This window comes from Ahaetulla prasina, chromosome 6 (genome assembly GCF_028640845.1).
Source record: "Ahaetulla prasina isolate Xishuangbanna chromosome 6, ASM2864084v1, whole genome shotgun sequence".
Lineage (NCBI taxonomy): Eukaryota > Metazoa > Chordata > Lepidosauria > Squamata > Colubridae > Ahaetulla > Ahaetulla prasina.
Window position 1 is genome coordinate 34,740,413 of NC_080544.1, and position 23,441 is coordinate 34,763,853.

At 35.8% G+C, this 23,441-nt stretch overlaps 1 protein-coding gene across 6 annotated transcripts in view; it reads left to right on the forward strand.

The window, feature by feature from the left end:
* Positions 1 to 850: 850 nt before the first annotated feature.
* The window catches only part of IDE (insulin degrading enzyme), a 78,425-nt gene continuing 55,834 nt past the window's right edge, over positions 851 to 23,441 (forward strand). The window contains exons 1-7 of one of the 6 annotated variants that reach the window (XM_058187617.1): positions 851 to 1,147; positions 13,330 to 13,514; positions 15,258 to 15,465; positions 17,084 to 17,253; positions 21,421 to 21,543; positions 22,839 to 22,951; positions 23,171 to 23,333. In XM_058187617.1, the coding sequence (XP_058043600.1) occupies positions 13,355 to 13,514; positions 15,258 to 15,465; positions 17,084 to 17,253; positions 21,421 to 21,543; positions 22,839 to 22,951; positions 23,171 to 23,333 (937 nt within the window). In that variant the 5' untranslated portion in view covers positions 851 to 1,147; positions 13,330 to 13,354. Of the gene's footprint in view, positions 1,148 to 1,249; positions 1,407 to 1,514; positions 1,595 to 1,637; positions 1,822 to 6,593; positions 6,678 to 13,329; positions 13,515 to 15,257; positions 15,466 to 17,083; positions 17,254 to 21,420; positions 21,544 to 22,838; positions 22,952 to 23,170; positions 23,334 to 23,441 lie in introns of those variants that run through there. The other 5 variants (XM_058187614.1, XM_058187618.1, XM_058187613.1 and 2 more) reach the window with 5 other exon arrangements.

Genomic DNA, 23,441 nt, shown 5'->3' on the forward strand with positions numbered 1-23,441 from the left:
TCTCATTTTATGAATATCAATATACATTGAAAACAATATACACTTAAGTATGTAATTGTTTTCATTAGTTTTCTACAAATGTGAACATGTAACTTTACCTCAACTTTTATTTTTAAGGCTGGCTGTACAGATTTCCAAACGAAACATTTAGTAATCATTGTGTGAAATTGCAAACCTGTGAAGTTTATGCTGAGTGTTCATCCCGTGTTCTAAGTTATTACATTTATTTCATTTTCCAGAAAGCATCCCTTATCATTTATTACATCAGCCCTGTGTTTGCAGCTCAAACCCATCCTAACTTTTCTTAAGACTACACAAGGTTGTTGAAGGCATCAAGAGGCCAGGAGATAGCAGATAAAAAAACAACCACCAAAAGAACCAAAAAATAACACCAGTTAATTAACAACCCATCTGAAGCCCACCAGGCAGGTTGAGTTGAGTCCTCAATGAGACCCCATCCTCATCCGTTGCAGTGCAGCAGCTCAGGAGAAAAACGGGTGGGAAATCATAACTAAGCTATTGAGCTCTACTTCCGGCTGTTAGGGCCCCGTAATCCTTTTCCAAATTAAGGGAACGTGGAAGTAGGATTGAAATCGGGGCCCTCGAGCTGCTAACACTCCTCAATCGGGGCGGGTGTCCACGGGGCCCGTTTCTAGATTAGCTGCGCCTCGAGTAGCTCTGCGGATGCAACTTGGATCATTTGTGCCTCGCCTTTTTGTGTTTCGCGGGCACAAGGGGCCAGGGTGGCTTAGTGTTTGCGTGCATAGCTTTTACTCGGAAGTAAAACCAAGTGACTCGGACTTAAGGTGTGCAAAGGGCGGCTGTCTCCGTAGCAGTCATTCTCTATAACGGGATCGCGCGCTAGCTCTCCCCCTTGCACGCACACAGACACAAACACACACACACATATATATATACGCGCGCGCGCACACACACACAAACACACTCCCCGGAGAAAGGGTGTACAGTCCAAAGGCCTTTTGCTTCTTAACTGCAGCCGCCGCAACAGGCGCTGCCTGGGCATTGCCAGCGGGCACCCCTTTGGCTGCAAGCCGCCGCTCGCCGTTGCTCCTGCCACCACCGCCCGCCGTTCTTCCCGGAGCCGGCTCTCTTTCCTCCCCTCCGGCGGAGCGCTTCTCGGCGTCAGGTAAGGTTCCTCCGAGCGCCTCCAGGCCTCCGTCGGGGAGCGCAAAATGGCGCCACCGCCGGCCGGAGAACTGGCTTGGGCGCTGTTTTCTGTGAAGGGAGGGGCCGGCCGGGGAAGTAGGCCGGCTCGGGGGCAGCGGGCAGGGCCCAGAGATGCGGCAGCGACTCTCCCGGCTTATTGCTCTCCGGGCCTCCCTGCGGCCGCTTCCTTCAGCGCGCCGGCTTTCCCTGAGACAGCAGCAGCACCTCTTCCTTTGCGGGTACCGCCGCGGGGAGGCCGGGAATTGGGCCTGAGAGGGGGGCGGGAGTGGTGGCGGTTGTCCGCAAACGTCTTCCCGCCTTGGCTGCGGTCGAGGAAGGGGTTGCGGGGGGGGGGAACCGTGGCCGCCTCGAGATCTCTCGCGGCTCTCCTCTCGCCCGTCCCCGGGTTGTGTAACCGACCTTCCAGGTGCGCGAGTGTGATAGTTGCAGCCCCTGCCTGGGAAGGGGGTGAATCAGCGTGAATGCTAATTCTTTGCCGTGAGAGACGGGAAGAAATTCCCCCTCCTCACCCGCGGGTCCCGAAATGCTTAAAATGGGAGTTGGGGATGGGGGACGGCCGTCGGCCTTCTCTCCCTCGCCGTCCCCCGAGAAGCGATTCTCCGCGGACAAAATGGACAAAACCAGGCAGGCAAGGTCGGTGGGCGGGTGCGAACCGCGACGTGTATTTATATTGGGGCAGAAGAAAGGGTAAAGGCGATATAAAATGGGGGTGGGTGGGGGAGAAACCCCGGTGCCTCCCCTCGGTGCGTTGAAGTCGCTTCTCTGCTTTTCTGTTTGTGCGCCTTGCCGCCCGGAGTCACATTTTGTGGGAGGAAGCTAACGTCGTGCTGAACAGGTTTAACTGAGGAGAACTTGGCCAGCAAAGGCATCAGATTTCAATGCTTCTTTTAACTGTTTTCTTCTTTTCTTGCTTTTCATTTTTTTGTGTTTAGACTTAGATTTCTCATGCCTCAGAAATCGAGGCTGAGGTAAAAAAAAGGAAAGTGTCCGCTTTTTTGTTGTTGTGCATTTGTTTTTCTGTTTTTCATGCCAGTATAATCGAAGCCGGTGTCCAAGAGTTTTGTTATTCTTTTTCTAATTAGTTATACTTCTTAAGAGTATGTGCAGTAGTTTTATACGATTTAGTAAGGTTAATTATTTAACCTGCGGAGTGGATAGAAAATATGGGGTACTTATTTGTTATTGGCTCACTTTATTGAAGAGTGAGTTCTAATAGAATACTTCTTTATCTCTCACATATATGCAAAATTTGGACAACTTCATTAAAAAGGAGTAAAACGGTTAAAAACTATTAATTTAACCTTACATATGTTAAGAATATACATGACATTTTTATTTAGCTTTATTAACAGCTGTTCTTCATTTTGAAGAGTGTTATTTCTTTTTTTATACTTGTTCTAAGTTCAGAAAATCCCAGTGATTGACAAGTTAAAAATGTAAATATGTCGTTGCTCCTCTGAAATAAATTTTAAGAAGTAAATCTTGTTAAATTCAGTGGCTTTGCAATCATAAACTTCCACTGGAGTCCACTTTGAGCACCCTTTGAGTAGAATGGTTGTGGAGTGGCTGGTTAAGTGGGATATTGTTATCCAAAAGCTCTGGTTTCTTTTCATTATTTTTCAGTTTGAAAATATAAGCCACACCAAATTATTATGGAATTGTGTGACCTGCAAATCCAGTGAATAAAAAAGTTTTCGTAGATGCTGATAGTTGAATTATTGTATGTTTAAATGCCAGTATTTGGCCCATTTGATTTCTTATTTGAATAAATCTATGGCTGTACATTGGCTAAGTGTAATAAAAGAAGTAAACATTAGGATGTTTATTAGCTTTTAGTAGAGTGAAGATGAGGAAGAATAGAAATGGTATCAAACACAAGTGCCTGGCCTGAGAGTGAAGATACTAAAGTACATGGTATTCTAATGCACAAAAAGAAAAGAGGTTGTGTTGAATTTGGTGAATTAAAGTAACTATTACTTCGGACTGCAGAAATTTCATTTTGTCACGCACCAAAAATACGAAGGTTCAAATGTTATTTGTAGTAAGTGGGAAAACAAGTACAGATGTGATAATCTGTTAGTGAAATATTTGAATGTGTAATTACCAAGGAGTTGCCAGAAATAATTAGCTTGATCCCACCCACAGTTAAGTATGGATTAATAACATTGGGTTTAATTACACTTAACACTCATGTTGAAAGAAGTAGCAGGCTTGTGATATGTCAATACTTTTGTTGTACATAATTAATTGCAACTGTAGTCCACCAAATCTTACGCCATTATAAATATTGACAAGGAGGTATAGGAAAGCTGTGGTCTAGATATTTAAGTTAAAATCCTCAGGAGTTCTGGACAGCATTGTTGATATTGAGAAATGCTGAGAGTTGTCTTTAATATTTGGTAGGTCATAAGTTAATCACTCCTGCAAAATGTCACTAGGTTGTCCTTTGTTTTTTGGCATATGCATATTTTGATAATATGAAAATTCAGGTGTTGAATTTGGAGGTGAAAACATTAGTACTACTTGAAAATGTTTTAACAATACTATACAAAGTGATTGAAACTAGGGAGCTGGTTTTATTCAGCTTAGGTGAACAAATGAACTGAACATGTGGACACCTTGGACTGTCTGAAGGGGTGTCACACCAGATGTTTGAAGTTGTTCATTGTTGTTTAGACACTGTCAAAATACAAGTAGGTTTGAAAAAGAGGTTGGTAGGATTTTTGCCAATGGTTTAGGGACAGAATTGGAAAATCTGATATAATATGTTTGTATTTACACAAAAAATTATTATAGGTCACTGACCACTTTCTATTTGGGACAGGTGTGTCTAACCCATGTCCCACAGGCTGCATGTGGCCCTCAACAGCTAGTAATGCGGCCCCACAAGTTTGTAAACTTAATTTTATTCTGTGATTGATATGCGTTAACTATGTTATATATTTTGTATGCATTCCAAATAATTACTCTTCACTTAGTATAGCTCAGACAAGCCAGAAGGTTGGCCACCCCTGATTTAGGGCCTGCTTTTTGACTAGATGGCCATAATGAAGGCCTAAACATAGTCTTCTCTCACTTTCTCAGTTGTAGAATTTGTTTCCTAAATTATTAATAAAAAATCAGACTCTGCACTTGCAGGAAAAGCACTAGGAAGGAAAAAATGCTATAAAATAAGTGGCTGAAATCCTACAGAAAAGGCAATTGTAAACAGTATCCCCATTAGAGAGAACGTCTGTTTTATCCTCTGACATTGAAATGTTAAATTAATTGGGCTCTAATGCAATTAATGAAACAGAAAAATTATAAATTAAGGAGATGTACCAGTAGTTGGAGTCTAATATCAAACTACAGAAATGGTTGCAAGGAAAGGGTAAATAAGAAATGTATTTCAAGAGTAAAATCTGGGTCCATAATATTTTCTTGGAGGGGAAGGATTATTACAAAAGTATAGAACACAAGGTCATGAAACAACAGAGCAGAAAAAGTATGCAGAATTCTTTCCAATTCCTTAATAGTAGCACCCCTTTAAATTATGTTATAGGAGAGGGTAAATTTAAGAATGACACAGTGGGTAGTATTCAAAGCTGTTGTTTAATTGTTTCCATAGAGAAGTATTGTTTTTTTCCCCTGGAATGTTTTTCTTGTAATCTTGTAATGGATCTGTCCCATTTTTTTAACTGGAACTTTGTTTTGCCAACTTCTTCTGCCATATCACATCCTTGTGTGTCCAATCACACTTTGCCAATAAAGAATTCTATTTTGGAGAGCATCCTGCTAATGAACAAAGTTTCAACCCTTTTGCATAATTGCATTTTAACATTATGTGGAGGAAATGGGAGACAATACCAATGATATAGGATAGTAGCTTGATAGGATTGCTATTGCATGTTTTCCTGATACTATGGGATTTACCACAAGATTAAATTCACTTGTTAACACATTCAGGCAAAATTAGATTATTTTAATGCGTATTGTCAGGATCATGTTAATCAGGTTATTCATGATGGGTGAAATTTACTTGAAGAATGGAATACCTTTGCACCCTCCGGCCATTCTGAACTAATAGCCAGCAGTAACTGTCAGGATGACTAGTGATGAGTGACATTGGTAGTTGCTGTACTTCCAACAGTTGATGAGTTTTAGTTCCCCATCTCCAACCTTGGGAGACTTCAGTTCAGTTAGAGTATGTTCTGTGATCAGAGCTGAAATGATTAATCATAATGCCTATGTTCATATAACATTCCTAAGATAAACTACATTATGGTTTTATGTGATTCCTAACTCACACCACACCCTAAGAATATTGTAACTTTTGGGTTAGCCACTGGGGTTTATTAACCATTATTAACCATATATACTCACTCATAAAAGAGCAAAAGATACAGCTGAATTATTTTGGAATTTCTATTTACCTTGATACACATAGCAATTTTGTGGGAGTGAACTCTGCTACATCCAATAAATTATCCTGCTTTATATTCCCCCATAAAGCAATTGCCAGATAATTGTGGATTTTGTGAATGACCATCTCTGCATTGTTGCATTATAGATGAAAGCAATGAACACATATTTTCAAAGTGAAGCGTAATGCATTTTTCCTTGTGTACACTCTCTTACTAAATCACTTTTTTGTTTTCTTTTGCAGTTGGACTATGTCCCGATTTTCTAACTTATTGCATTTGTATTGTCCTATTTAATTTCTCCTATGTTCTGTGAAAATTGCTTCTTGTATGCCAGTCAACCTTAACAATACATTCAGAATGCTAGTTTGACCAAACTCCATACAAGCATTGTTGTTTATTAAACATATATCTCTGATTATGCTTTATTATATCGCAAAACATAGTAGTAATATAAATAACTTTCTTGGATAACTGTTTGTGACAAGAATATTTTTATACATTACTTAGGAATAACTTGGTGATATATACTCACTTGCTCACTACTTCTCATTTGATTTGAAGTGGTTGCAGAGGGCCATATGTCTTAAAATGTTAGATGGGAAGTAATTGAAGTTATCAGCTCAACAGTGTGTCTCCTCATAAATACTTCCTGTGTTACAGTGCCAACTGATTCATTATTGCCTAACAATACTATATAGTGAAACCATCAGGAAATATAAAGGTATTCTATAGTGTAACTTCTATATCTTTTGGAAGACTATTTCCCTCAAATTAGAATAGGTTTTAATTGATAAAAGCAAGTTTCTTTCAATACCATTGGTATGCAGATAGATCTGTGTCTTGTTATGAACTCATGGAATCAGAGAGGTAGTTATGATTTTGCAGAAACAATGCAAATTTCATTAAAACCAATTAAGTCTTCTGCTTTCTTTAGCCTTTAGCAAATACAGTCTATCAGTATAGCTTTCTAGGTGCAAAGCATAATGAGTTGTCATTCGTTTTCTTATCTTCCAGTCCAAGTTACCAAGTTCCATGTGGGTCCAATCAGTTATTCCTGCTGCATATTGAATAACAGGGATTGCCCAGGTATTAATTGCTTTAATGATGTTTCCACCATTTAATGATTATTACTAGTACCGTGTTTTCCCAAAAATAGGACCTACCCCAAAATAAGCCCTAACCCAATTTACATGCTTGCGCCTAATATAAGCCCTACCCCAAAATAAGCCTTAGTGAAGAGGAGGTGGTCATAGCCAGCATAGGAGGCAGCAAGTGTGCAGGGGCTGGCTACCATCGGTCCCCTCATGTGTGCTGGAGGCGCGGGGTGCCCAGCTGGGCTTATTACACTGAAATAATGTTTCCCTGAAAATAAGCCCTAGTGCTTATTTAGGGGCTTGAAAGAAAATAAGACTGGATCTTATTCTGGGGGAAACACAGGTAATATTAATATGCTGCCTGTCTCTTAGTTACTTTGGGTGATTTAGAAATTGTTTAAAACATTAAAAACAAAACAAAAAACAAAAAAGAAAGGTAAAGATGGCGAAAATGATAAAACCAAAGAACAAAAAAGAATCCAGACAATCTAAGAGGCTTAAGTCCTCATCAAAGTCTTTGGCATATTGATGACACCAAAGCTCCAACATGCAGGTGATATTACCTAAAAATTTCATACAGATGTTAAAAATATACAAAGGAGGCTTGGGAAATGATCTCTCCTCTTCCCCCCAACCAATATAAGTAGAACCAGACCTCAAGAAAGGAAGAGAACCACTGTAAAACATGGTCCCTGATTCCCAACCCACAGAACTGTCTCAGAAGGATACTATGGTCAATGATGTGAAAAACTATTAAAATATCAAAGAGCACAAAGATGAATGCACCACCCCCATCCCTTCTCTGGCTCAGATCATTTTGAAGTGTAATCAAAACTTTCCCAGTACTAAGTCTCAGCCTAAAACCTAACCAAATCTGTTTCCTCGAGGATTATCCAATTGATCACCTTCTCAGCAATCTTATCCAGAAAGAGAAAGTTGGAGACTGCATGATAGTTATCAAAAATTATTGGATCCAAACCTCTTTAAGGCGCATGTGGTAAATTGCTATAAGTAATACCAGAATACCAGGCCTGGAGGAATGTTGTCCATGGGGTCCATGAGGTCGCGATGGGTCGGACACGACTTCGCAACTAACAACAACAATACCAGAAAGTTGACATTAAATTGGAACTTTCAGCAGATGGATATGCTCGTGATACCAGCTACTCTTATGTAATGAAAAAAAATTATTGACTGACATGGCCAAATTTCATTGTTGTTTTGGGAAATATATCATTAATTCAGTATTCATCTTCCGAAGAATCATTTCCAAGATGAGCTGGTAATTTGTAGTAGAAGAACTGGTATTTAGAAGGACTCTAATTCAGGGGTCTCTAACCTTGGCAACTTTAAGACTTGTGGACTTCAACTCCCAGAATTCCTCAGCCAGCAAAGCTAGCTGAGGAACTCTGGGAGTTGAAGTCCACAAGTCTTAAAGTTGCCAAAGTTGGAGACCCCTGTTTTAATTTGATAAAATTTTGACTAATGAAATGCTCCCAAACTTTAGTTCCCATTTAAGTCAAGATAATGATTTTTATTGGCTTCGAAAGGCATTGTATTTCTTTTTGTGAACTTCAGGAATTTCTCACACATCAGCAATTTAACTTCTGCTTACAATGTATGTAGCTCTCCTATGTTATGTTAATTGAAGACTTGTTTTAATTAAAAAATGAGGTTTACACACAAGTTGAAAGATCCCATATGTATCCCATCAGCAGATTCTCTTGCCAGATTTGAGAATGTCAGCATTCAGAGGCCATTCTTCTAAAACAATATTTGATGGATTTTCTATAGTTATAGGATACCTTAACTTGGGTAAAGCCCAGGATTTCATTTTTAAAAATATACTTTTCTGTATTTTTTTTAAATACACTTTTCAAGTGATTGAAGGAGCACTATTCTGGTGGCTTTGAAAATGAAGGAAAATTGTTTCATTTAATCATATTCAACATTAATGTACTATAATTATTTACCTAAAGAGGAGTCTTGCATAGCAGTATTACTGGAGTAGCGAGCCCTGGTATGTGTGGATTCATTTCAAAATGTAGGCTAGCCGTCACAACCCATTACTATTTATTTATTTCCTAATAGGAAAATATATTTTTTTATTTGTCCTTATGTTTGCTGATAGAGGAGTAAAAGAAGTTGCTATAAACAAAAGGAACAAAAAAGACATACAACTGGCTGTAACATAGCCACTCTATAGCATTTTTCAAGATTATTAGTTTTTGCTTGGAAGATGTTGGTTGCCTGCTTATTATAAAATCTAAATAAAATCTTACTTTGAAAGTAATTAAGAAATGTGGGTAGGTGAACCTTATGTCCAGACTGCGTTATGACTGTAAACTGGATTGAAATCTCAATTCCCAGCTGCTCACCCATGAGCCATCCCAAAAAGCCTAAGTTCCTACAGTCTGCTCACAAGGAGCAGTTCTTTGAAGTAGTGGATTATTTTAATGATCTCTCTTTTTCCCAGAGAGACCTCATTGGCCAAAAATTCACCATCTGGCTGCTAATCTCTGCTGCAATGACATATCTGTTCCTTTAGAGACATCTAGTTTATCATGAATCCTCATAGCTGCCTATCTCAAATGATTCTGGATAGTTAATAATATTAAAAACAATGAAACCATATTCAAAATAAAACAAAACAGCAACTAAGAGAAAATCACCAAAAACATGCAGTCAGCACAACCAGGAAATTTGATCCATCCAACACTCAGGCTCCCAGGTTCTAATATAGAACGAAATTTTTAAGGCTTTGTGGAAAGCCAGCAGAATCAGGCCAATCTGACTTCCAGATTTCAGAAGTTGGGCACCAGAACAGAAAAGGCTCTATTAAGTACAGCCTAATGGCAACACCACCATCCAACTAACTCTATGTATTACGGGGTTGTTAGATATGTGTTGTATTTATTGGTTTTAACCTAGGATTCAAGTCAAACTTTTGTTGCAATTTTTTTGTAATCTATGTTATGATCTACAATGAAACTCCTTTGATGTGTAAACCATGATAACTATAATTCTCTAAAGCACAATTTCTGGTTTATGGCACATGACAAACAGTGCTGTGTAATGCAGTGGACTCTGATTAGTATGGGAATGAGATACTAATTCATAACAGCAAAAGAAGAAAAGTTGCTAGAAAAGCCATGTATTTTTAACATCTGATAACAATAGAGTTCAAGCCCAGTAGCTATCATTTTTAAAAAATCTAAATTTGGGTCTAAAACATACTAGTTTTAAGCATGTTTTCTTTGCTTCAGGCTGTTGTTAGACTTGACTTTTTTTTTCTTCCAAAAGAAGAAAACCAAAGATTTTCATAACAGTCAGGAAAGTGATTGGGAGTTAGTATTGACGTCTATCTACTGTAGTCAATTTTATCAAACTAAGAGACAGTGATTTCTGTCTTTTGTAGTGGCTTTCAGTATTTATAGACATTTTAGAGGATTAATAATATGTTTATTATGTAAACTTTCTGTTCAGATGTCTCACAATATTCTTGTTTTCTTCTGGAAGATGCTGACATACCTAGTTTCCCTATATGTTGGTAACCAGGAAAATGTCAGATTACATGGTTGAAAAATAGATTGAAGATCCATAGTTTTAGATTTTAATTCTATATAATCGATGTTTCTGAAAATGGATTATTATGACATACTGTATTGAATGATGATGACATAGCGCTTGTAAAACTGATACCATGGCAACTTTTAAGGTCTACGCATTGGGCAGTATCTGAAAGCTATGAAGAACCTCCACAAAGGCAGTCAGGGAAAAATTGTGTTTTTGAAAGAAAAATAATTGAGAATTCAGATCTTGCTGTGCTTTCAATGAATGAAGTAAATGTCATGCTGATAGGATAGAATGGCTCTGTGTACCCTACTGGTATTATGGCAACCTTTATTATTATTGCAGCTCTTTAACTTTATAGCAATATGACTCCCTTCTCAGTTTGATTCTTTCTCATATCAGACTACCATACTGGCTGGAATAAAATGTCATTGTAAATTATTTACTAGACAAATTATAGGAGAAAGAATTTCACTTTATTGTTTGATTCACTATGTAGCCAAAATGAGTTTAGCTGGAAAAAAATGTTTATGTGATTTTTTAAGCATAGAACTCTAATGTTAACAGCCAAGGTCTGTTTTATATACCTGGGTCACTTATAGTATGGTGTGGAGTCCAGGTGATCTAATGAAGAGCTTATATAGTAGAATATATTGATTTCTTTGTTGTGTATTCAATTATTAATCATTTTGTTACTAGTAAAGATAAAGTGTAGGAATATAGAATTTAATTTACTATCCATCTAATTGTAGCCGTGAAATATTTTGCTCTATTACTGCTGATGAAATTTACCATTTTGTTTTTATTTTCTCCCAGCTTTCTTTTTGCTTAACTTCTTAATTCTTTTTAATTCTTAATTCTTCTTAATTACTGTAATGGAAAAGTACAGTTCTTAAAATGCAAGTTTTGATTCTTTCTTTATATCTTTAATTATGGTGTCATAGAATATGAGCAGGGTTTTTTCCTGTGTGGAATTATTTAAAATAGTTATAATATATTGCTTTTCTGTTCTAGAAAGCTGATGCATTTTGCATTTGTCTTAAAATTTCAGGATGGCATGCTGCTATCATGAAGTAGATAGGTGTTGGGAACAAATAATTCAGCACTTTGCAAATGGAAGTTCAAAGTCATTTACATGGTTTAGGAAAATCGGTTATGGTATGCTAATATTGTTAAGTGATAGGATGAAGAAGATATGCTGTTTTCTTCAGAGTTGTAGTTTAAAAGTTAATCCAAAATACAACAAAATCATGCAGTAATGTACAAGGAAGAAGAGCCTCACATTACTGTATTCTTCTCATTTTTATCATTGTTCCTGCATTATATATCTTTTTACACATACAGACCCACACCTGCAATAATTCGTGTGTGTGTGTGTGTGTGTGTGTGTGTGTGTGTGTGTGAAAATAAACATAATAGGGAAGAGGGGAGAGGAAAAAGGGGAAACAAAAGTGTGAGGTAAAGGGAAAAAAATAAAAAAATGTTAACTTCCATCTCTTCAGTGCAGTAGAATAAAGATAATAACATAGCCTCAATGTTTTACTTTGTATACAGGTAGCCCTTGACTTACAATCATTCGTTTAGTGACCATTTGAAGTTACAATGGCACTGTAAACATGGCTTGCTTAACAAATTTTGGATTCAAATGTGGCTATAAGTTGTGGACTATCTCTACTTTGTATATACTAGCAATTTTTTAAACAATAATAACAAACTTATCAGCAAATCCCAAAATAACAACAAACTTATCTAATCAGCAAATCCCAAAGTCAGAATTTCATTTTTTCTATCTAGAGAACAAGATATAGAAGGAATATTCCTTTATTATATCTAAGTGCAGTTCAGTTAGCAGTAGGATATTGCAAGAACAAACACTGAAAAAGTGATCATTTCTTGAGGTTCGGACAAAGGCATAGTCATGCAAGGAATCTTGCATAAATGAATGCAGTGTTTGTGTGTGTTGCAGTTAACTCCTGTAAGTGCAAATCATGAATGGATTTTTCACTGATCCTTGCAGGAGAATTTTGGCATTATGAAAGGTGTCTATCTTGCTCAATTCACTAGTGTTCTTATTAACCTTAAATTGTTCATTTGGGATTCAAAAAGCCATATAAATGTAGGCATGGCCTGCCAAAACAAATGATAAGTTGAGCGTTATTGTACTATGGTTTGAGTGGAATACCTAAATTTTTATTTAGGTAATTAGTTACCATAATAACATTTTTATTTAACTCAGAATTTAGCTCTGGAAAACAGTATTATTATTAATCAATAGTTAGGAGGGATACAGTTAAGGATAAATTACAGTATAATTAGACATTTGTTAAGTTTTTGCCCCATTTTACAACCTTTCTTGCCACAGTTGCTAAGTGAATCATTGCAGATGTTAAGCTAATAACACAGATCTAAAGTGAATCTGGCTTCCAATTGATTTTGCTTGTCAGGTCACAAAAGGTGATCACATGACCCCAGGACACTGCAACTATCATTAATATGAGCCATTGCTAAGCATCCAAATTTTGATCACACGACAGTAGGGATGCTGCAACAATCGTAAATTGATGACGAAAACAGTCATAAGTCACTTTTTTCAGTGCTGTTGTAATTTTGAACGGTCACTAGATGAATGATCTGTTGTAAATTGAGGGCTATATGTAGTCTGTAAAATGAGTTACCTTAATAAACTGAATCCGTTACGATCTTTTTAAGTCCATGGATAAAGTATTTTAGATCTGGAACTGTATTTGGAAGTTGTAGTTTTTATCAGAGTTGATGGTGCTGGCTACTAGCTTGGCTGGCTTCAAAAAGGACTGGACTTCATAAATGGAAATAATGGAGATCAATGCTATTAGCCTGTGGTGATAGCATGAATGCCTCTGAAGGCCATCTCTTGGGAGATTAGTGGACTTTCTTGTGCAATTGGTTAACTCTTGTAAGAACAGAATGCTGAACTAGGCCAGGGTTAGGCCAGGGTTTGATGTCGCAGGACACTGTTTATATTCTTACTTTCATAATATTAACTTAAATTATTTGAATTCAACTTTTCCTGATATCCTTCCTGTTTCCTTTAGGCTTCCGCAAGAAACATATTACAAAATGAATGATCTTGCTATCAAAAGAATAACAAATGAAATTATCAAATCACCTGAAGATAAACGAGAATATCGTGGATTAGAACTGGCAAATGGCATCAAAGCAGTGCTTATCAGTGATCCCACTACTGACAAATCTTCAGCTACACTTGATGTGCATATAGGTATTTAATCAAATATTTTGTTTTGGTTTTATATTGTATGATAACAAAGTCTTACAAAATCTTTTATTTACGTGACTAAAGTAGAATGATGTTTGGAAATTTCACTAATATTTTCCCCAAGAATCAGTAGTTCAAATTAGAATTGATCTAGTCAGATTTGTATTTTACTGGGCACAGCCTGAAGATTTTCATGTTATTTAATAAACTTATAGGTAGCAAAAGACAAGTAAGAAATTAGATAAAAAAGATAAGTAATTATTGGTTACAGGAAATAAAAAAGCAAACAGGAAGAAAGTAAAATGGTAATAATAGAAATTAGTAGTAGAATAGAATAGAATAGAATTTTATTGGCCAAGTGTGATTGGACACACAAGGAATTTGTCTTGGTGCATATGCTCTCAGTGTACATAAAAGAAAAGATACATTCATCAAGGTACAACATTTATAACACAATTGATGATCAATATATCAATATAAATCATAAGGATTGCCAGCAACAAGTTATAGTCATACAGTCATAAGTGGAAAGAGATTGGTGATGGGAACTATGAAACGATTAATAGTAGTGCAGATTCAGTAAATAGTCTGACAGTGTTGAGGGAATTATTTGTTTAGCAGAGTGATGGCCTTCGGGAAAAAACTGTTCTTGTGTCTAGTTGTTCTGGTGTGCAGTGCTCTATAGCGTCGTTTTGAGGGTAGGAGTTGAAACAGAGTAGTAGTAGATCCAGCAACTTCTAATTGTGTTTTCTGTGGTATAGAATTTTGCTTATATTTTTCAAAAAGCTTGCAGAGAATGAAATAACCCACTAAGCTATTAGCAATTTTTCTAAATATTTTCCTTTTATTTTTATGTAAAATAAAGTCTTGATTGACTTCCATGCAGTCTGGTTAACATTTCTTTTTTCTTTGCAGTTTCAAATGCTCGCATAATATTTTCACTTGATTCTTGACGAATGTATCTTTTCATTTATATACACCAAGAGCGTATGCACCAAGACAAATTCCTTGTGTGTCCAATTACACTTGGCCAATAAAGAATTCTATTCTATTCTATTCAACTTTGATTTCTTAATAGTATATATTACTGTGACTTCAGTGGAGATGTCAGTTTTGGAAGGCATTTTTTTTTTTTTTTTTGCTTCTTAAGTGCCACATATTTTAGCTGGGGAAGTTGGGAGGGGGTTATTGTTGTTGGAGCGGTAGAAAGTTAGCCATAACAACATTCTTTATTCAAGGACATCCTGCGTCTGATGGAGACTGCCTGAAGATTGTATCCAATTGAGTGTGAAGAGTTGATTGGACAATGTGATGAACTTGTGGGTTTGGGGCAGGGCTGTGAACTGTCAACTGGGTGTGGAAAACCTGGAAGCTTTCAATTTCGGGTTTTCCCAGCTGTGCCAACATGACATCTCTAATAAATTGGAACTTTGAGGAACCTCAAGCCTCAGAGCTTTATTTCGTTGGGGATGTTCCTTGGAACCCTGACAGGAGATTTACACGGGAAAATAGTCTGAAGAAATTGTGTAGTAGCTCATATATCTAGCATGACTTAGCTACAGAGTAAATAAATCTACTTAATTGATTTAATATGTTGATCTTTTTTGAAGTTTCTTATACCACATTGATTTAATTACAATTCTCCTGTTTTAAAAAAAATCACTCTAATTGTAAAAGTTTGGCAGTATTTCTTCAATAAAACTCAAACATTTATAATGGCTTGTTATATTTTTTTCTCTCCACAAGGATCGTTATCTGATCCCGTTAATATTCCTGGATTAAGCCATTTTTGTGAACATATGTTATTTTTGGGAACTAAAAAATTTCCAAAAGAAAATGAGTACAGCCAATTTCTCAGTGAACATGGAGGGAGTTCAAATGCTTTTACCAGTGGAGAACACACCAACTACTATTTTGATGTCTCACATGAACACTTAGAAGGTGCTCTTGATAGGTAAGCATATCATAATTATTCAGCAAGCATATTGTTAACACTGTGTGATTTTCACTGGGAATAAAAATTGTATTTAACGTGCTCTACTTCTAGCATAACCTTGATTAGGCCAGTTGAAATTTTAAGTGAATATAGTTATAATTTCTTTTCATGCAACTTGGAAAATATTGAATTTTGCAAATGAAGGAAAATATATGTATCCCAACATAATGTTGTAGGATCCAATCTGAGTTGATCACCAGGACCAAAGGTTTATTCTTCCAAGCTTTCAGGCATGTGCTGAAGCTCATCCTCATTAAATTTAGGACTCCAGTACAAGCCCTAAAGTTTGGAAGAATAAAATTTTGATCCCAATGACCGATTCAAATTAGATCCTGCAATATTAAATTTAGTGTTACTACAAGAAGCTCTCATGGATGGTGGATGATATCTTTACTCAAGATTGTGTTCTATCTACTAGGCAACCCTGTCCAGTTTAATTTTATTGCCTTTTGTTAGATAAAAAAACCAACCCCAAATAATCCCAGGTTTGCTATTATGTATATTTCAATAGCTGCTTTCTGGTGTTTTAACTGGTTAGGTTTTATGCCTCTCCTAATAGGATAGAAGCTACTTTGATTCTGACAACAGGGATTTACATTTTCAAATTGAAAACTTAGAAATGTTTGATGTTTCTTCTTCATAATAAGCTTTGGGAAAATATTGATAGGAAACTAAACTGCAATTGTTAAATTCAACTTTGTATGTATGAAATCTATCATTATATTTTACTAGGTAAACTAATACAGAATGAATTACTCGATAATCTGCTTTTGCTTTCTTTACCAAGTTGCATAGTGAATTTTTTTAAAAACTTCACAATTTGTGTAAATTCAGTTAATCTAATAAAGGGACAGCCTCTATAGTGTTTGGATTATTTCTTCTTTTCTGAAGTAATCCTGAAATAACATTAAAATTATATGAGAGCAAAATTTGGGCCCACCCACATTTTTGACCACATTCCTGTCTCCACTGGGTTTGCATGGAGAAGATGCTATGGAAATGTCCCAAAAATTGTCAGATGAGAGCTGTAGGTGGATGGGTGTGTGCTGCACCTGCCAAGACTTTCTTTTGTATGCCAACCAGGTCCCCTTTTGCACATGGTCGTTGTTCTTTTGGGCAACATACATGGCTGGCACACACCTCGCTGGTGCACAAAAGGACAGTCTTTCATGGTGGCCCAGCTGGGGATATCTTTCACACAGGCCATTTTTTGTATGCTACCCAGGTCCTTTTTTCATTAAATGTATACTGGGATGCTCCATGTGGGTTGCAAATGCCCATCCCATTCTAACCTAACTTAAATTCTTAAATTGATAATAATTTGTGTTCCACAAAGTGAATTACAATGGAGCAAACTTGGGGGTCATTCTGTGATTTTCAGCTGCAGTGGTCCAATTGAGTAAATTAATAGAGACATAAGTAGAGGTAAAAATCAAGGATGAACTAAAGTTATCCATCCTGAACGAAAATCTAAAGCTGTGTTGTATACTTCCATACTTATATATGTTATTTTAAACTTTAAAAATGTTGTATTTCAGTACATTAATTTGGAAAATATGGGACTTTCTTTGTATAGATTTGCCCAATTTTTCTTGGGCCCTCTTTTTGACGAAAGCTGCAAAGATAGAGAAGTAAATGCTGTTGATTCTGAACATGAGAAGAATTTAATGAATGATTCATGGAGACTATTTCAGCTAGAAAAGGCTACTGGAAATCCTAATCATCCATTTAGCAAATTTGGGACAGGTAATTAAGAATGCAATTTTACATTATTTTGTCTATTTCACTATGAGGATATGATTCCTCATATTTTTAAACATGCAAATAAAAATATATGGCATATGTTGTAGAATCTTATTGATGATGCAGCTTTTAGAATTATGGTAATTACATTTCCTTGATTCAGCAATAGAACTGACTTGTCAGAATAGAGCTGAAAGGGACCTTGGAGGTCTTCTAGTCCAACTGCCTGCTCAAACAGGAGACCCCATACCTTTTCAGACAAGTGGCTGTCCAGTCTCTTCTTAAAAGCCTCCAGGGATGAAGCACCCACAACTTCTGAAGGCAAGCTGTTTCACTGGTTAATTGTCCTCACTGTAAGGAAGTTCCTCCTTAATTCCAGGTTGTTCTCTCCTTGATTAGTTTCTATCCATTTTTTCTTGTTTTGCCTTCTGGTGCTGGAAAATAAGTTGACATTCTCTTCTTCGTGGCAGCTCCTAAAATATTGAAATACTGCTATCATATCACCCCTAGTCCTTCTTTTCTCTAGACGAGCCATACCCAATTCCTGCAGCCATTCTTCATATGTTTCAGTTTCTAGGCCTTTAATCATCTTAGTTGCTCTTCTCTGCCCTTTTTCCAAAGTCTCTTTTTTGTAATGTGGTGACCAAAACTGGATGCAGTATTCCAGGCATGGTCTTATGAGTTTTTCTGGGATGTTTGCTATTCCTGCCAGTTTAGTGTCATCTGCAAATTAGATGAGTTCCCCTTCTATTTCCTCATCTAAGTCATTTATGAAGATATTGAAAAGTACTGGGCCTAAGGTGGAACCTTGTGGTACCCCGCTGCTTACTTCCCTCCATGTAGTTGTACCATTAAGGACTACTGATTGAGTACAGTTTGTCAGCTAGTTATAAATCCATCTGGTGGTGATGTCTGTCCCACATTTTTCTCACTTACCAAGTAGTAGGTAGTGGTCTACTTTGTCAAATGCCTTACTGAAGTCTAAGTATAGTCTGTCCACAGCATTTTGAGGTCTACTAATTTAGTCACTTTTTCAAAGAATGAAATAAGATTGGTTTGGCATGATCTGTTTTTAATAAACCCATGCTGGCTATATTCATCAAGATCAGATTCTCTTACCATTTTCTTGCTGATTCACTGACAATGAAAGTAAGAAAAAAAGGAAGAGAATGAGAAGTGGAAGGAATATCTAGTTATAAGTAATTTTAATAACATACAGTAAGTGATATCTTGTCCATCTATTCATCAGCATTATTTATTATATCAGGACAAACTACTAAACTATCAAAATCAAAGGATCTAAACTGTAGTCTATGATATGCATCCTCTGCCATCATGTCTTGGGTGTGCAGATTCTGGTGGGAGTAAGTTTAGGAATTCATAGATCATGACTAGCATCTTCAGTTCAACCTGAAAACAAACTGGCAATCAGGGTAATGACCCAAATACTAGTGTGATGTGATAACATTGGGCTGTTCTCATTAACAAGTAGGCATTCTGTACCAGTTGCAGTTTCTAAATAGTCTTCTACTACAGCCCCTTATATTACCATAGCTAAACATGAAGTGAGAAGGGCACGAGTGACTTGCTTTTAGTACTTGCTCCAATAATAGATTTAATTGGGACATTAGCCAGAATTAAGTAAAAGGTTCTCTTGGGTATGGTTTCCACATGCTCTTTTGGTAGGAGCTATTAATTTAGGAGTCCCCCAAAGTTATGGATGAGCTCCTTCTGGGTTTAAGGTTGGTACTATCTTGGAGTCAAGAAAGTCTGAATCAACTGCCACTGTATCCTTCTTGGGTTAAGTCATCCTGGTTTTTCACATCTGGCCCTTGTAATCTTCAGACACCAGGTCAAGACTTACACTGCCCTCATTCAATATTATTGGCTAAAAGTTTATTTTTGTTGTGTATGCTATTTGGAAAACTCTTTTAAGTTGTTTTTAAAAAAATTTCTTAGTTTTGGTTTTTTGAAAACAAAGCAATGCTAAATACCTGTATTGCAGGTCATTATTTATTTATTTATTTAATTTATTTCGATTTTTATACCGCCCTTCTCCCGAAGGACTCAGGGCGGTGTACAGCCAAGTAAAAATACTATATAAACATTAAAAGAAATTAAAAAACATATTATAATGTGGCCGAAATATTAAAACAATTTAAAATCTTAAAATATAAGTAACCCCAATAAAATTTCAATCCAGTCCCGCTTGAATAAATATAATATCTATCTATCTATCTATCTATCTATCTATCTATCTATCTATCTATCTATCTATCTGTAGGTCTTTGGTTGTTCGGGTTTTGTCCCGTGTAAAATTGGAAGTGTCTTGGCGACGTTTATATATATATATTATATTGTTATTATATTATATTGTTATTATAATGGTAGTCTGTAATCAAAGTGTATGAAGGCTTGATGAGTTATGTTTAATAACTTCTTAATTATATTCATATTTGAATATAAATACAACTGTTCATAAACAAATTTAATTGTTTTATCTTTCTGTGTTCTCATTATTTTAGGAAGTTATCTTCACATTTATTTTATTGTTTCTTGTCTTAGCTTTGCCATTATTATAGTATATCATCTAGGAGCGTTAGGTTTATTTTGTATATAATAGTAATGTTTAAGATAACATGTTGGAAATAGACATTGTAGCCTTGGTTTCTCTTTTTCATTGCCAGAAAATTGTGGAAATATTACAGAGTTTCGCATTTAGACAATATATGTTTTTAAACTAAATTCTAGAAATAGTTCTCCCTGCATTAGTACAGAAAAATGTTAAAATAATCATTGCTCAAAAATAAGTGAGTGAGCTGCAAGGATATCCCACCAGTTTAATCCCCAACCATCCTTCTCTAGTCATTGCCTTCCATTTCATCCTAGGTTGTTGGGCTACCTGCTGCAATCAGAAGAGACCTTCCCACAGAAGATCATAAAAAGCAGACTTTTTAAAAAAATTTACATTCATCAATTGAAAACTACTGTACAATATTTGTTAAATGAAGATTTTTCAATAGTGGACTTTTTCATGATAAACTGCATGACATTGGCAACAGTTCTGCCAGTTTACCCTTCTGGTCTAGCAGACAGAAATAAAAATAGAAACTGTAGCGTTTTCAGAGTTTTCTTCCTCTTCTCACCATACATTGCGGACAAAGATGAAGAATGGATCCAGATAAATACTGATTCTAAAGCTAATTCCATTTCCAGTGGGTTACAACATAGGAGACAAGCAGGTTATGGCACCAGTGCAGAAGAAATTTTAACCTCCACTATTCCTTGACCAGAAGATTACAGTGCATTGGATTGGGGAGGAATTTCACTTAGTTGGCTTAAGAAAAGACTGATTCACAATAACAAAGTTTTCTTAAGATATCCCCAGATCTAGGAATTTGGGGAGCCCCATCCATTTTTTTAAAGTTATGTGGCTTTGTCCAGGTGGTCCTATTTCTTTAAGTGTTTTTTTTAAAAAAGCCTAAACCATTCAGAGTGCTTTTAGAGTCAGGCAGTATCAAAATCCAATAAATAAATATTGAAATCACCAAATTATAAATACAAATTATCTCAACACATTTGGATCACAAAGCATAGCTTGATCTCAATTTTTAGTGAACACTTAACATATAGGTTCACAGTTCATATACCCTGAGAAATATGCTTAACAAACTAGAGTTTGCCTGGGTAAAAAGGAAACATTAGCCAATTTCTTCTTTTTTGCTTTAAGAAACCATGTTTTTTTTTAATTAGGAAGACTAATTATGCACATAATACGTGCATAATACTTTTTCTTCCATCTGTGTTTGAGGAATCTAATTAATGATCTCTATGGGTAATATAGAGATCACCGCAAGATCTCTATTATTTTCTGTTGGTGAAAAATTCAGTGCTACATTTTGAGTTACACATTATTTTTCCCAATTCATATCACACAAATTTAATGCACCTAGCAGAACCATCACGATCTAATGGAAAACTTGCATAGGAGCTCCATGCCTATTGACCATGAGGTACCCAGGAGTTTTTCCCAAGCTCATGGGATGATCTGCTGAAAAATATACTCAACAACTTCCCATATGATTGTACAGTTTATGAGAATACATGCCTCTTTCCCTGATATAACTTTTTTTCTCTTAACACATCCTTTATTTTACTCTTGCTTTATAGGGAACAAGTACACTTTGGAAACTAGACCAAACCAAGACGGAATAGATGTAAGGCAAGAGCTTTTGAAGTTTCACTCCACTTACTATTCATCAAATTTAATGGCTGTTTGTGTTTTAGGACGGGGTAAGAATGGCAAGCATTAAGAGAATTATTTTGAAATATTTAAATGTTATTAATATTTTATATAATAATAAATCATTTAGGAAATTAAAGGCAATCTTCACGTTCAGGAGTAAAATAAAAATCACTGGTTATAACACATAAAAATATTAGAACACAGATGCAAAGCACTCAGTATTATTTTGCAGATTTATTCTTTTCTGCCGTCTGTGGCTATTAGCATTACTGCTCTTTCTCTAAATTCATGTCACATCACCATTTAAAAAAAAATAGTGTATGATTATAAACCATGATTCATTGTATTGTTTCACTATCGCAATGTTTATATGAGATTATTAACATTGTATTATTTGGGTAGCTTAAAGTATTGAAAATAGGAAAGGAAAGAAACAATTCTGTCAATATTCAGTAAAATTTAGAATATCAACATTATAAGCATAAAACTATTGGTTTTTCATGTTAATCAAGAACCACTGCACTCACATCAAAGTATTGTTATTGTGATAATAGTTTTAATCTAATGTAATATTTTTAATCTAAAGTAATTTAAACAAATTACTTATTAAAATTTCCATTGTATTGCTATATTATAGATATAGATTAATAAAAGGAAAAAAGATAGGCAAATCAAATTTAATAAATATAAAATATCTGAAAAGTAAAAAGATAATAATATTAAAAACTATTACTATTGGTTTGCATCTTTTTATACATTTGTTAATCATTGCAATATTTGTAGATATTCAGACCTCTTTAAAAGGGAAACTATAAGTGGTTATGTTCACCATGCTGTGTAGTTTGTTTGGAAGTTTGGCTTCCATTTTGTCATACAGTATTTTGTTTGTTCTGTCTCTGTATCATACTAAGAGTTTGTATATGTACTCTTAATAGGTGGTCTTAATATTATATGAGCATTTTAAATTCTGTGGGTTTTTTTCCTTAACATCCCTCCTTCCTTCTTGAAATCTGAATTTATTTATATTATGCACTGAAAAATACACTGACTGAATTCTGGATATAGAATTTCTGCAATAAGAAATATGAACTCTTAAGTTTTTAGATGTGTGGTTAAAAGTTAGCCTCCTAGGGCTCATTGAAAAGAGAGGTTAAGAAGTCTATAAATGATCTTATTTTGTATATTTTTCCAATAAGGTATCTTCTAATGTATAAGAGTTACATTATCAGAATTCCCAACAGGCTAGAATTCTGGAAATTAAAATCCAACACACTTAAAGGACCTGGAGTAAACGATGCTGCTGTTAGTGCTATTAGTGATTTCTTTTCATTATTTTTTGCAGAAACTTTAGACGAGCTAACCAAACTGGTGGTGAAGTTATTTTCTGAAGTGAAGAATAAAAATGTTCCAATACCGGAATTCCCTGAGCATCCCTTCCAGGAAGAACATCTCCGAGTGGGTTTGAAACTTTCAAGATTACACTTTTGTTAAACAGTAGATGGAACAAGATAGTACTGGATATTATCTGAAAATCATAAGTGGAGATTGTTGTGTGCAAGTTTAACCATGTACTTCTGGAAATTATAGGAACTATTCCTAAAGTTGATAGCTTTAACCTTTATCTTACAACTATAAAAAAAAGGATTTCCTGTTGTTTTTTTTGAAATTTTACAGCAACTTTACAAGGTGGTACCTATTAAAGATTTTAGAAATCTTTATGTCACGTTTCCAATACCAGATCTTCAGAAGTACTACAAATCAAACCCTGGCCACTATCTTGGTCACCTTATTGGGCATGAAGGTCCAGGAAGTCTTTTATCAGAACTGAAAGCTAAAGGTAAGGTAATGTAAAGTTAGCTGATGTGCTACTTGTGGACCTGCTTCTGCAGATTGCCTTCATGAACTAAACACATTTTATCACTCTTGCCCTTGGGTAGGGTCAATG